Here is a 14,808-nt window from a genome sequence, read left to right on the forward strand (position 1 = left end):
TGCTTAGCGTGACCTGCGCCATTTGCTTTCATTCCACAATGAGCTTGTCAGGCACCGCTTCAAGCTCCATCCAGCTAACTCAACATGCAATCGCAGACGAAGAAAGCCTCGAGGCAGTCGCCAATGGCGGTACGATGGACTAGTATGTCAACTCGCGCCCCAACCAAGCATCAACAGTACAATCGGAGCTGACGTGCCCCGTTTCCTCCAGTGAGAAATGGCCCAGCATGGTCGAACCCCTGCTTGAACGATTGGAATATGTGCGCAAACCCTTACCACCCACCAAACCAATCACCAACTAATAAATCTTTCCCACTAGATCATATACAACGTCTTCCCAATGCCTCGGATCCCTCCCGACCTTCAACAGCAGTCTGCTAATCCCATCGTCCCCACAATCACACCATCTACAACCCTCCAGACCTCCACACAGCCTGAACCATCATCGCAGCAATCCACCGCAACCGAGCGTATCCCCGACTCCCAACCCCAGTCCTCGCAGGGCTCCTCTCTTCCCGAACCCCTTCAACATCACCTAAACTCCATCAAATCCACCTTGCGATCCCTCTTCGCTTCAAAACCACCACACACTATCCAACGTCTCGCAGAACTCATCGCTCGTCCTACAGCCCACTACCGCACCCTTCCCGCATATCTTCGCGCCGTCGACCGCGTCGTTTGCGTCACTAGCAGCGCGGAAATCTTCCCTCTCCACTCGACACACCATGGCGCTGCTCCCCAGCCCAACGGCGCGATCATCAACGGCGCCGATACCGGCCTCCTATTCCCGGACCATACACTCGGCAGCGATGAGTCTCTAGGTGGAGCACTTCTCACGCCGATCCCGTGGTTGAGTAACGATCCTTCGTCGCCGGAACATGAGGGTGAAAGCGGTGCACTTATGGGAGATACTGGTTTCACTACCCAGGTAGTGGCGTCTACTGGCGCTGAGCAAGAACATCAGCAGCTGGGGTCTGTTACTACTACCGAGACGGTGACGGTAGTGACGGCGGACACGAATGGAAATGAAGGAACGAGTGAAGCTCCGTCGGCTGAAACATTGGAAGATATTCCGCATGCCAGAGGCCCCTCTGTAGTCGGAGTGGAAGATCTAGGCTTACAGGATGGTAGGGGCGTGGAGATGGACCTCTCGAGTGTCGCTGAGGAGGCGCCAGGACTGCATACTGCGGGACAGGAGACTTCCCAGCCGCAGCAGCAGCAGCAGGAGCAAGAGCAAGGACAGCAGCAACAAGAACAGCAGCAGACCACTAGTCAAACCGGAGAAGAAGATGCTAAGCCGACGGCAGATGGAGACGGAGATATCTCTCTAGACGATGTCAAAGCACCGGAGGAAAACGCTTCAGTATCTGAGACGGCGGATAAAGAGCAGCAGCAGCAGCAGCAGCAACAGCAGGCGTAGCTTTTGGGACGTCGTATGATATGATATTCATATTCTATTAGCGTGTCGTGCGTTGTCTTGTCGCGCATTACATTCCTTTTTTTGGGACTCTGCCTGCTAGCTAGCTTACATTGTTAAATCATGATTGATGACTTGACTTTGACTGTAGTTGTCATGAACCATGCTTCTCAATCAGTTACTACTACTGACAGTCAGTATGCTTGCATAACTACTAAAGTGCGAATGTAATATTCATATCCAAACTTGATCCGATTGAGTTTCATATACTGTGTATGTAGAAACATTCAACATGACAGCACATCACAATCCATCATGAACACAAAATCCAGTCAACAGATATAGTAGATAGATAGCATGCATATATTCATCATTAGGAGGTCATAACATCCTTAAAACACCAATCATGCAATAGAGATATAGATATATAATAACTCCAACAGATAGATTATTCATTATCAAAATCCGAAAAAGGGATAAAAAAAAAGGAAATAGATCAAGCCGGTGGCTCCACCGTCTGAAGAGGAACATAAAGTCCCTCATCAGCATTCGAGCCTCTCCTCTTTCTACCCGTCACGGCCGACCACGTATCAGAGACGAATTCCCGAACCCAGGAGGATGAGGATGAGCGTCTGTGGGAACTGGATCCAGTGACTGATAGCGTGGCTTCCCACCAGCTCTTCTTGGAGGCATTGAAGCTGCCGTTGGATGATGAGTCAATCTCCTTTTGTAGCTTTTCGGCATCCATCCAGCCCGGTCTCCGCCAGAATTTGAGGAGCAGGCTGCTCACGACAACGGAGACGCTGGATAGAGCCATTGCGGCGCCGGCGGCCATCGGGGGTAGCATGAATCCGAATGGGAGGAAGAGACCCATTGCGAAGGGGAGACCGATGACGTTGTAGAGGCAGGCCCACATGAGGTTGAGCTTGATGCGGTTGAAGACTGAGCGGGAGAGGGAGAGGCTTGCGGGTACGGAGAGGAGGTCGTCGGGTCGCATGAGTACGATGTCTGCTGCTTCGACGGCCACGTCGGTGCCTGAGGCGAGGGCGATGCCTACGGATGCGGTGGCTAGGGCGGGAGAGTCGTTGATGCCGTCGCCGACCATGGCGACTCGGTCGCCGGAGTCTTGCATCGAGGCGACGATAGATTGTTTTTCGGAGGGGGAGACAGAGGCGTGGACTGCCTCTGTTGGGATTCCCACTGCAGAGGCGATTGAAATGGCGGTGGCGTAGGCATCACCGGTGATAAGGGAGGTTGTGATTCCCATACGGTGGAGGGCGGCGACGGCTGCTGGTGCGGTCACCTTCACGGTGTCCCGGAGCAAGATGGACCCTGCATAGTGGCCATCGATGGCGACGTGGATTTGAGTGATACCGGCAGGAACCTTGGACTTGGGGGTGATGTCGGAGTCGTCTGGTTCCGCTGATTCAGGGACGGGGACGTCCCTTGATCGCAGGAAAGCAAGGTTTCCAACCAGGACACGGTACCGGATACGCTCTGCACTGGATGTCGGCTCGACCAAGGCGGAGATTCCCTTGCCGACGCAGGCTTCAAGGTCACCCAAGCTGCCGGGCAGGCCATCGCCTGGATGACCGGATTCGGATTGAGCAGCGGAGAAGATGGCCCTTCCGATGGGGTGTTCGCTGCTCATTTCTGCAAGACCGACGATCAACCACCAGAGTCTGCGGCGCCAGTCGTTAGATGACCAATGTGGCTCGATCTTAGCTTCAGCAACACTCATTTTGCCGGTGGTCAATGTTCCGGTCTTATCGAACACGACGTGGTTGATCTTGGTAGCAGCTTCGAGGACAGCGCCGCCCTTGACAAGGATGCCCTGCTGCGCACCAACTCCAGTGCCGACCATGACAGCTGTAGGTGTGCTGAGACCGAGAGCACAGGGGCAGGCGAAGACAATAACCGAGATGCAAAGCTTGAGACAGACCATGAACTTGCCTCCGTTATTTTCAGACAAGAAGATCTTGGGAGGGTGAGGTAGGATATGGCTCATGAACATCCAGCCGAAAAATGTTACTAGACCCAGACTGATGATAGCTGGAACGAAGTAGCCCGCAACAACATCGGCCATGCGTTGGATCGGAGCCCGGCTAGTTTGAGCATCTTGAACCAACTTGACAATCTGGCTCAGCTGAGTGTCCTTGCCAGCTCGAGTAACCTTGAAGTCCATGGAGCTAGTGCCGTTGACTGTGCCAGCAATGACAACACTACCCTTGGCCTTGTGGATTGGCAAAGCTTCACCAGTTATCATACTCTCATCGACATAGCTTTCACCGCGAATGACAACGCCATCAGCCGGTACTTTATCACCAGGGTGAAGGAGCACAACATCCCCTAGCTCGATGAGCTCCGTTGGGATTATCTTCTGCCCTGGCCCTGCGCGCTCCTCGGTGGCCGAGGTGTGCTCCTTGGGCTTTTCGTTAGGATTTCCCCATTCCTCGGCGAGCTTCTCCGCCGCTATCGGGTCGTCGTAAATAGTAGTCATTGACGGTGCAAGGGACATGAGCCGGGAGAGCGCGGCAGAGGTTTGACCCTTGGCCCGATTCTCCAGCCATCTTCCGAGAGTAATAAAGGTTATAAGCATCGTGCTTGTATCGAAGACTGTACTTGGGCGAATATCATTCACCGAAAGTAACGAAACAACCATGGTAAACACACTGTAGAAAAATGCAGCAGAGGTACCAAGCATAACGAGAACGTCCATGGTCGGTGAGCGATGTTTCAAGGATTTGTAACTGGCTACGTAGAAACGCTTTCCAATGCCAAATTGCACCGGAATAGTGAGCAGAAGACAGGCAACATCACCAAGGTAGAGACCGGAACATAATCTAACACGGCCGAAATCAAGAACCGGAAGATACATCGGCAGTAGCATATTGATCAGGAACACGGGGACTGCAAACGAAGCAGAAAAGAGGAACGAGCGCTTCCATTCCCGAACCTCCTTGGTTTTGGACAGCGATTCCAGCTGCGCATTGGTATCATCTGACTGCGACAGGAGGGCATTGTATCCGGCCTTTTCGATCGCTTCGACGATCGAACGAATACCAATCTTGGAGGATTCGTATGACAATGTGATTTGAGAGTTGGCCATATTTACAGACGCCGATGAGATCCCGGGGTTCTGAAGTAGCGTGTCTTCCAAGGCCGAGGCCGAGGCAGCGTCGCGCAAGCCGTGGAGGCTGAGAGTGACACGGCCGAGGCCTTTGGATGTAGGCGCCTGTGCTTCCGATGAAAGGACGGTGGTGTCGAAACCGGCATCGTCGATTATGCTGACAATTTGTTTCGTGGTAAGGGTCGTAGGGTCGTGAGTGATAATCGCACGCTCGGCTAGCAAGCTAATGTTGAATTGCACTACACCGTCCACCCCGCTGAAGGCATTCTGTATACTCGACGTACAAGCACCACACGTCATACCATCTATAGACACTTTCGTGACCATCAACCCCGATGCAGAGCCCGACAAATCCTCCGAGGTGCGGACAGCGCTCTCCTCCGTCGAGGTTTCCAGCACCTTTGCGCCAAACCCACGATCCTCGATAATCTCTGCAATCTGGTCGGGCGTAACGAGAGATGGGTCATGCTCCACGACCGCTCGTTCGGAAAGCAGAGATACATTGACTGAATGCACACCAGGTGTATCCTTCAATCCTCCCTCCACCGCGGAGGTGCAAGCACCGCATGTCATGCCCTCGACCGCCAACGTCGTGGTTGACAGCTGAAACACTTTATCCCTGGCCCCGCGGGAACCATCCGCCGGCGTAGACGCACTATCCGTAGAGACGATCGTTGCATCAAAGCCGCAGTCCTCGATAATTTCGGCGACTTTCTCCGCAGGAAGCAGGGTTGGGTCATGATGGACTACAGCCCGGCCCATCATCAAGCTGACGGTCACCTCGCCAGCACCCTCCACCCCCTTGAAGGCGCCCTCGACGGCGGAGGTGCAAGCGCCGCATGTCATTCCCTCGACGTTGACTGTTGTGGTCGCCATATGGGCTGCTGATCGGTCGGAAGGAGCGCCATCGGTGCCGGCGCCTAACAGAGCGGAGGATGAGGCCGCCATGTTGCGCCGAGTTGCTGCAGAAGCCGGACAAGGACGGTCGGGACGCGCGGGTGGTGTGTTAATGCATGCGTTCGTTTGGGAAGAGGGGGACGAGGAGGTCGGGGGAGATAATAAAAGGAAGGGAGGGGAAAGGAATAATAAGCAGGAAAATGCTAGTAACACGCAAGGGTCGTTCGATTTAGAGACATTCGGACCGGATGCGACGGAAAGGATACGCCGAGCCTTTTAAACATGCAGCAATTAATTACATCAAGGACACTACTAAGACAAGAACTACTTACTTTCACTACGGATGGTACGGGAGCTGAAATGGGGGTTTTTGCACGGGAAGAAACCTAATCTTAGGCCACCCACAAAGAGCGTGGGATGGGAAGAAAGAATGGTAAACAGCAGGTAATACTAAGAGGTCCAAGACATTCCAGGCGGCGGGAATCCCATTCAACCACAGACTAAGATTAGATCGAGTCTGGAGGAATGATGCCAGGCGCATCCCAACCCACCGCGACGATGGCGCTAACAGAAAAATACGCAGTGGATGGCGTCAGGTTGTCTCCGCCGCCCCGCGGACTTACGTGAGTTTTTCTTCTCTAAATCGGGCAACATTGCCGCTTCAGGGCATTTGGAAGGCTGGGGCCACTTGCTTGCTCTCGGGGGACCACTCGTAGTATACTTACTGTAGAGGTAGGTATTGAACTCAGTACTCAATACCGTGTTCATGGTTCGTTCACCTTTCGGATGAACTTTTCGGTATGTGCGAGTCAAAATCTACTATGCAGTAATATTGTCAATAAGATCGCATAGTATCAGCTGAGCTGTCCGTTCCAGCTCAATAAGCCACCCACGCATGCACTAGCACTTATCTATCTGGCCTGTACTACCCATCTAACGGTTGCTTATCTGTCCTGCACACGGGCTCTGGTGTGAACCCTCTCCATGAAGGGATATACCCAGACCTTTCGCCCAGACTGCCAGGGAAATGACCACGTCTGATGCTGCGACACGAGAAGCATCATGCTTATTATATGCTCCATCCTAGTAGCAGCTGTCATGGGATATCAAACTCAGACAAGGACTGAAGGGTCTGGGGGTGAAACACTTGGCACCGAACCGGCTTCGTTTCGATTATATGGAAAGTAGCCGACTAGGTGAGTTGAAAGACGGACTTGTCTGTAGTAAATCAACTGTAATATAGCTAGCAGTGAGGTGATTAATCCTTTACAGCCATCATGAGCAGAGTCATCAACCGAAATGGAAGCCGACAATGTCATTGATTCCAGAAGACAAGATCACCATTTAAACATACAATTGAATGTCATTGTTTGCATCTAATGCAAACACAGGGCGAGACATCATTGCTCCTCCCATACCATCATACTAATCACTTTCACCATCGACAACATCAGCACCACTACCACCCTCCACAGTACCACAACTAATGGAACACTCATCACCATAATCCGCACAGTGATACACATACCCACCTACAACCTCAATCCACCTTACCAACCGAACCCCCCAAACTGTCCACACACCCCCTCATCCTCACCTCACAACCACCAACAACACCACCACAAAATGGACCAAATACACACCCGGGCCCTCGAAGCCCTCCAACCATTCATCCACCTCGCCACCGCCAACAGCGCGACCTCCCCACGCTTCATCACGAACCTAATCACCAACGCAACCTCCAACCCAAACACCTACGTATTCGCCGAACTTCTCACCACCCCAGCCATTCAATCCCTCCGGGACCCCAACACCCCAGCCGAATATGCAAGCTACCTGACTCTGCTAGAGATCTTCGCCTGGGGCACATGGCAAGACTACCAATGTAAGCCTTTCTCCCTCGAACTCCCACCTCTTCCGACGTAATAATGTCCTTTGACTAAACCGCAACAGCAACACCCAACCTCCCGCCCCTCAACGACGCCCAAACCCTCAAACTCCGACTCCTCTCCCTCCTCACCCTCTCAACAACCACCACCCCCCTAACCTACAGCTCCCTCATGACGGCCCTAAACATCACACAACCCTCGGAGCTGGAATCCCTCGTCACAAAAGCCATTTACGCCTCGCTGATCACCGCCCGGCTATCGCCCGCTTCCACCCCGCCTACTGTGAATGTCACTTCCGTGGCGCCGCTTCGGGACGTGAAGCCCCAGTCGCTGGGTAAGATGATCGATATTCTGACGGCGTGGGAGACGCGCTGCGGGGATGTGATTGGGGATATTGAGGCCGAGATATTGCGGATTAAGACGGAGTCGGCGAGACGGAGAGCGGAGGAGCGGGAGAAGGAGGTGTTGTTTGAAAAAGCGCTTGCTGGGTGGGGGGCTAAGATGGAGGAGAAGAAGGTCGGCGGGGGAGGAGGTGGTGGTGGGGGTTGGCAGCAGGGAGGTAGGGGTGGTGGGGTGATTGGGGGGAACAAGAGGGAGTTTGCGGCGGATGAGTTTGATGATGATGATGGATATTGGGAGCATGGACTTGAAGGAGGGGATGGGATGGGGGGCGGGGGATCTAGGATGGATATTGATGATGGGGCTGGAGTGAGGTTGGGTGGTGGTGGTAGTGGTGCTTCTTCGGGGCCGGCTAGACATCCTAAGCGGGTGTTGGGGAAGAAATCATAGTTATTTACCTACGGTAGTGGTCCTATTACTATAGGCGTGATTCCCATTACAGCGAATAGCATGGTAGCGTTTCGAGTCTTCGAAAGAATCTCCTATGTAATCTACGAGTATGCGAAACTGAACATGAAAGTTCATCTAGGTCCTGCTTAGAGTCCAACATAATATGGCATCAATATATCATAATAATAGAATCTAATTACCGTGGACTAACCACAACACCAAAGCCTCAGAGAAATCGTTTAACGTACATGCAAATCCAGCAGATGAGGGGTATTATGTAGAAAGGTAAATAAACAATGAAAGAAAAACCCAATATACACAGGGTGAAGGGTGTTGGTGAAATGAACGTCGTGACCCGACGGATCTGGTATATCACGCCAGTCCATGGATAGTTGGTAGGTATAAATCCCATATGCGATGGGACCAGAGGCATGAGCGGCCATCACTGGTGCTCCAAGCACTGGGTATCTGCCCCTTCTCATATTAAGAGAATCCCCGAGGTCATCGGGGAGGAAGAACTTCTCTCTGTATCCATGCGCTGAATTGGACCCAAGAAGCAAGATCGCTGGCTAACGCTCAGAAAGAATCAAGATGCACATATATGCTGCCCAAAAGCGGTATCACGCGGCCGTAGAAATTGAAACAGATTTCGAAATGGAAATCGGCAAGGGTATACGCAATATTACGGAGATTAGAGCATAGTACCGGGCACAAAGATGAACAGTATACTCAACGCTGCGGCGACAAAGAAGGCGATCATGGCCGTGGCCGTGGCCCGCTTGTTCAGCAATTTGCGCACGTATGGCTCGCGAATCGGCGACCAGTTCATGAACGTGTACTCGCTGTAGCCGAGGAACGCCATGACCGGGTCAATCTTGTACTGGTACGAGACGATGAAGTAAGAGGCAATGGCAAAAGGCAAGATCAACTGACTAGGTGTTAGTAGGATATCAGGCCTGTGGATATGTATAAGCTACTTACCCAGCAACGGATATGCCGTGGTTTATCCCGGAGGACCACGTAGAACGCGCCCCAGAAGCCTCCACCGAAGCTAATTAGGGCAAACGCGAGCCGTGCGAGAATCGTCAAGGGGACCAGATTTCCCAAAGCTTTGGCCTGCAAGAACCCTGGAAAAGCGTCGCGCTCCATTGCCTGAAAGACATAGTCTTTCGCCGGATCGAATACTTCAGGATCATCTCTGCCATCGTCTTCAATGAGATTGATGATGCCGGATACCATCTCCTCGGGAAGAACGATTTCTCTCTCTGCCCCCGGAAGCAGGTACGTGTAGAGGATCTTCTCTGCGCTGGCGCGAATATCGGCACGTGCCACCGTATGGCCTGGCGAAGGCGAGTCATTCCGAGTCCCAGAACTGTCCCGAGGTTGCAGCTCATTCGATGTGGTGCGAGCAGCATTCTGCGAACCAAGGCTGCTTTGAGGCGAGTGTCCGGATGTTTGACCTTCAGAGCGGAGAAATGCAGACAGTCTCTGGTCGGCATCCCGGTCGCCGACGTCGTTTAATCCATGGCGTGAATTGGAGGGACCAGCTTCAACGAGTGGGATGTCGTTGTAATGCTCGAAATTATCCAATGCCCCGGAAGATCCTTTGCTGTCGGCTTTCTCAAGATCAGGCGTAGCTACCAAAACGGACCGACGTAGTTCCCGAACGTAATGACGACAGAGGGACATGTGTTGCGAGACATCGAGCCTAAAATAGAGACATGGGTTATTAACAGCCCTCCAGCAGGTAACAAAATGTTTCCCAAGCATACCAGAAGTCCAGATAATCCACTGAGCGCTGTTGATCCCGCATATAGATATAGAAGGAAAACAGGTCGACGGGAGCGAGGGTCCGGCGACTGAGGACCTCGAAGAGCGTGGGGAGGCGATTGCGCTGCTCCAAGCTCGAAAGAGAGGGCGACGCCATGATGGAACGAATGTTGGGAATCTCTCCTGCTGAAGGGTAGGTTTTGAATTTTTTTTACTCTTCCTGAATCAGGCTCAAAGGAGCTGCGCCGCGATGAGGGGCCGAAAAGGGGAACGAGCGAACGTCGGATTGGATTTAGGGACGGGGTTTGACAAAGGAGTCGAAAGAGCAATTGGGAAGGGATCCGGCGTGTTATGTCTGTAGCTGATCGAGGAAAAGGCTGGCGAGACGCGACGATAAAAAAAGAAGGACGGTCAAACAGTTGGAGTTCGGCAGTTGAGCATGGGATCGCAGCGATACGGGGACGAATTGAGGCCTATGTGCAAGCCAGGAGGCCCTGCAGAAGGTCGTAAGGTACGTATTCCGAGGCAGTAAACAAAACAGCCGACCGACTGCAGGAGAGGTCAGGAAGTTGCGACAGAAGCCATCCAGGAGAGGCTCGGGAAGTGGATTCACAGGCAGCAACAAGAGCGAAAGCGAAAGAGGAGGGGAAAGAGATTGACGAAGCCAAGGGTAAAAGCGAGGGAAAGGGTGTGGATGGCCAGCCCGCAGACACGCAGCGACGGGCGAAAAGACGACTGACTAGTTTGTGCTTTGGGAGACCAACCAGTTCGTTGATTCGTGATGCCTGAGGGAGGTGCCTGAGTCCCCACTCCCTTTCCAGCAATGGTTCCTCGCATTAATGTTTCCCCGAAATGACCTGGTTCCACTTACGGCCGATCTTTTGGATCTTTTGACACTCGCCAAGGGGTAGACTACTAGCCGATGATGATGATGATGATTGCTTACTGTCTACGGAGTAGAGAGAGGATGATTTCTCCTTTTCTCTGAGTCCAGTATATGGAAAATACAATACAATGTCTTCTGTAATGCAGGAAAAGAACTCCGCCCCTCTCCAGTCACCTCAATTACGGCACTACTACATCCTCTGCAACCCTTCTGTTGGTCTCATCTACTCCATCCACATCCATCCCACCCAAAAAAAGCAACCCACGGCGGATCCGCACCGTTGGTTCTCGGTCGGTCCATAATAATATGTGATTATTGCAGGGCCGTGGCTGGCAAACAAGACTAAACAGCAATTTTTTTTTTTTATTCTTTTTTTATTCCTTCCGACTACCTTCCAATCTGCAATCTGTGTCCTATATTTAACAATAATAATAATTAAAATCTCGAACAATGTCCATTTTGCCCGGGGGCGGGTCATGGACTGGACCGTTATTCTCCTGCAAGCCACCCCAAAAACGAGTGTTTTGCTTTATGTGTGCACTGGGCAAATAATTAATTAGATTTAAAAAACCGGGACGGCAAATGATGAAAATCGTGCCGATGATAAGCCCAGTGAAACACCCCCGTTTCTATTAATCTTTCGTTTTAAGGTTACTCAATGATATCATTGTTTATGGTGCCTTTTTTTTTGTATTGCCTACACCGAACTAGATAGCATAGAGTAGCAGGCATATTGCATAAGTAGGGAATGAAATAACTACACTTACTCTTCACCGCTATGTTCATGTCCCTGCTTACTATCCAGAAAAATTGCCAAATAGCTTCTTCGATACTTCTAAGCTAACGCCAAGGCTAAGGTTTCAGTCCAAACTCTCTAACATGTCAGACCTCCATGGTTTGAAATGGTAACTCCTTCATGGTCAGCTGAATCTTTCCAACATACTTACGGAGGTTTCTAATCGACCGGTCTTATCTCTGCACCTTCCTCGATTGACGGGGTTCATAGAGAATTGCAGCTTTGTGTTTGTACTGGACATTTTCCAGCTTTGCGTCTGTACTGGACATTTTGCGTCGAACGAGTCCTTCAAATATCCAATGAACAGATTATACAGTATTCATATGATAATGATGAGTCAAAATAATACTAAATGTGTTAATTATTACCAAGTTGAACTCGCCACTTCTTCTACCCAGTATATTACTATACTAAAGATGCTTCGGCGATTAGGGGGACAGTCGGGCAAGCCGTGCTTATTGAAGAGGTCTTAGGAGGATGTAACGGAGTTAACGGATTCGGGGTTCGGACTTCTACGGACAGTAATAACTATATCAAGGATCCCAAATCCCAATGGATCCAGACATAATCAGCTCTCGCAGATTGATATCATCTCAACTATCATCTCAACTATCATCTCAACTATCATCTCAACTATCATCTCAACTATTCCATGCAAAAAACATGACGACCTCCAAAGTCCTCGTTCTCATCACCGGCGCCAATCAAGGCATCGGCTTCGCCGTGGCACAGCAGCTAGCTAGCTCAAGCAAGTTCCATGTGCTAGTCGGCGCACGCACAATACTTAAGGCCGAAGCTGCAGTCAAGGAGCTGGAATCGGATGCAGTGGACAAATCAGCTCTCACACCCATTACCATCGATGTGACAGATGATGCGTCCATCGCTGCAGCTGCGCAGACCGTCTCGGAAACATTCGGACGTCTGGACATCCTGATCAATAACGCGGGCATTGCGCAGACACCCGCCACTACCCTGCGCGAGCAATACCGGCAAGTTTTCGACGTCAATGTGTTTGGCATCGTGGTTGTCATGGATACATTCCTCCCATTGCTGCGTGCATCAACGTATCCCGATCGCCGCATTGTCAATGTCACGTCCGGGCAGGGTCTGATCAGCAGAGCCGGCCACAAGGATCACCCGGCTAGCGCAAAGACCTATTTCATACCCGACTACCGCAGTAGCAAAGCAGCGGTCAATATGATCACCGTCGCTCATGCGGTAAAGCTGGCTGATGAGAATATCGCCGTCGTTGCGGCTGCCCCAGGCTACTGCCGCACCAGTATCAACGGGGGCCAAGGAGTCAAGGAAGCAAGTGACGGGGCCAGGGTCATTGTGCGCGCTGCAACAGAAGGCGACCCGGAGAAACTGAGTGGGACGTTCGTCGCTGACGAACAATGGAGCCTTGGCTGGTAAGGTAGCGCGTAAGGGGCAAATAAGCAAACGTTTCTGAGCATGGCTGCGACCGATCAATGTGTCTAGTATTGTCGGAAATTATTGAAACACGAAATCAATAGAAGAGACAGGCTAAAAGCTAGAATGCACCATGTTCACCACGCCTGGGTATTTGTTCACGCCACGGAAACGCCTTCAAAGAACTCCAACATACAGAGTACGCTAGTATCAATGCCCGTCGGCCAAATGCTGTGTCATGTTAGCGATCGCGAACAAGAAAGGTATAGGCATCCAAGAAGAAGAATTAGGTTCCAATACTCACCGACCACTCCGGGATATTTCGTATCTGTTGCCACATGAACTTCTCTAGTTTATTGGCACTCTTTGCATAGGGCGTGTTCTCGTTGTTGTACCTCCGACAATTATCAAATATCAACATAGCATCTTTAATGAAGTCTTGTGGCGTCGGATACATGTCTTTCTCATGTTTCTCTTCCATGGTTGACAGGTCCATGGGCTCCTTGATGACTTCGTAATAGTCAGGAACCTCATCGCGATTGACTGGCTGAGTAAATGGCCATGCCGCGCTGTGGTTCTGCATATCGTTAAGAAGATGTAGTAGCTGGTTGTAGTTGGGTCCGTGGCGTGGTTGACGTGCTAGCTCATCCATGTCCGGTGACCATCCCGACTCTTTGATAGCCGGTATACTCAATGGGTCAATCTTGCACGGACCATTCTTCCATTCCTTAGGGGGTGCGTGAATGATATGTGAGCGACTAAAAGCCCGAATCTTTGCGTGTACGGCTTCCTTCTGCTTCAGAAGCATGCGGCCAACCTCGAGGTACCGTATCTTAGGTAGCATGGTGCACTGCATGATTGTACCACCCTCATAATCCTTGATGTATCCCATCCAGACTGATTTGTCGAGTGTTATTTCTTTAGTGAACCCTTGTTTCTTGAAGTACCCAATGGCGTAATTATCGGCGTATGTGAGGAAGTGCATGATGTCCGATGTGGCTTTGACGTAATCCTTGAGATGGGACATCAAGTGCGCACCGTATCCTTTGACCTGCTGGTCGGACGAAATGGCACAGAAAACGATTTCGGCGAACCTGCGACTGTTGAATGGTCGGTATGTGATGCCTCCCACGACTTCCAACGGGTGTTTGACGATGGCCAAGGATAGATGCGACCTGTCATAGACCAATCGCGCGATGTAGTCTTTAGGCATCTTCGGAAGCTGTTTTTGAAAGATACATTTGAGGCCTGTAAGGACAACAAAGCTGTCGCGAGATCCGTCGTTGTTGACTACACGAAACTCGATATCGCCCCGGCGTTCCTCGAGAACTGCAGGCTACCGTGGAGTCAGCGTCATCGGAGCTCGGGCGGGTTGCGGGATTGAGGGCTTACCTTCTCCGGGAAGGGAACGATTCTCGGTGGCTTATCCAGGAGGTCATCTTCGGTCTAAGGTAGGCACAGTACATTAGTTTCATGTCCAGACAACCGCGAGGATATCATGCAACATACCTTGGGTTCCCTCTCGGGAGAGTCAGTGCGCGCCTTCTTGTGGGAATCTGGGGAGAGCGCCTCCTCCGATGCTTTCCGTTTGGCACCTGGACCTGACATTAGCAAATAGACCAAGATAGTCGCGAAGACACGTGTCTCGGCATCAAATACTTACTATCTGTGATTGCAGGCATGATGCGCGAGGAACTTTGATGACTTCTAGACGAAAGCGTCTTGAACCTCAGCGACTCTCTCCACACGAGCTGCGGCCGCGATACGGGGAGCGGAACGGGAAGAAGTTGATCCGCGGCCGTCAAGCCAGATAACCAATTACTA

At 51.5% G+C, this 14,808-nt stretch overlaps 6 protein-coding genes across 6 annotated transcripts; 3 read left to right on the forward strand and 3 right to left on the reverse strand.

Annotated features, from left to right (window-relative positions):
* The first annotated feature begins 90 nt into the window (after positions 1-90).
* On the forward strand, positions 91-1,667 carry BO88DRAFT_5282 (uncharacterized protein). The gene is made up of 2 exons (XM_025712939.1): positions 91-260; positions 320-1,667. Exons 1-2 carry the CDS (start codon positions 228-230, stop codon positions 1,418-1,420), a joined length of 1,134 nt encoding a protein of 377 aa, XP_025568003.1. The 5' UTR covers positions 91-227; the 3' UTR covers positions 1,421-1,667.
* ctpA (Cu(2+)-transporting P-type ATPase CCC2) lies at positions 1,665-5,718 on the reverse strand. The gene has a single exon (XM_025705429.1). The coding sequence runs from the start codon at positions 5,493-5,495 to the stop codon at positions 1,914-1,916; it is 3,582 nt and encodes a 1,193-aa protein (XP_025568004.1). The 5' UTR covers positions 5,496-5,718; the 3' UTR covers positions 1,665-1,913.
* A 1,171-nt stretch (positions 5,719-6,889) lies between these two features.
* Positions 6,890-8,225, forward strand: BO88DRAFT_354267 (uncharacterized protein). Its single transcript, XM_025703669.1, has 2 exons — positions 6,890-7,329; positions 7,398-8,225. Exons 1-2 carry the CDS (start codon positions 7,071-7,073, stop codon positions 8,120-8,122), a joined length of 984 nt encoding a protein of 327 aa, XP_025568005.1. The 5' UTR covers positions 6,890-7,070; the 3' UTR covers positions 8,123-8,225.
* Positions 8,226-8,708: 483 nt separating this feature from the next.
* Positions 8,709-10,207, reverse strand: rgsB (putative RGS domain protein (Rax1)). The gene is made up of 3 exons (XM_025712940.1): positions 9,895-10,207; positions 9,104-9,830; positions 8,709-9,050 (listed from the first exon to the last, which is right to left on the reverse strand). The coding sequence occupies exons 1-3, from the start codon at positions 10,047-10,049 to the stop codon at positions 8,814-8,816; spliced, it is 1,119 nt and encodes a 372-aa protein (XP_025568006.1). The 5' UTR covers positions 10,050-10,207; the 3' UTR covers positions 8,709-8,813.
* Positions 10,208-12,237: 2,030 nt separating this feature from the next.
* Positions 12,238-12,987, forward strand: BO88DRAFT_448045 (short-chain dehydrogenase; the record flags this gene model as incomplete). Its single annotated transcript, XM_025710414.1, has 1 exon — positions 12,238-12,987. One exon carries the CDS (start codon positions 12,238-12,240, stop codon positions 12,985-12,987), a length of 750 nt encoding a protein of 249 aa, XP_025568007.1.
* Positions 12,988-13,194: 207 nt separating this feature from the next.
* Positions 13,195-14,666, reverse strand: gcnE (histone acetyltransferase GCN5; the record flags this gene model as incomplete). Its single annotated transcript, XM_025702556.1, has 5 exons — positions 13,195-13,215; positions 13,289-14,320; positions 14,377-14,430; positions 14,494-14,579; positions 14,648-14,666. The coding sequence occupies 5 exons, from the start codon at positions 14,664-14,666 to the stop codon at positions 13,195-13,197; spliced, it is 1,212 nt and encodes a 403-aa protein (XP_025568008.1).
* Positions 14,667-14,808: the final 142 nt, after the last annotated feature.

The sequence above is a fragment of the Aspergillus vadensis genome (genome assembly GCF_003184925.1).
Source record: "Aspergillus vadensis CBS 113365 unplaced genomic scaffold BO88scaffold_1, whole genome shotgun sequence".
Classification (NCBI taxonomy): Eukaryota; Fungi; Ascomycota; class Eurotiomycetes; order Eurotiales; family Aspergillaceae; genus Aspergillus; species Aspergillus vadensis.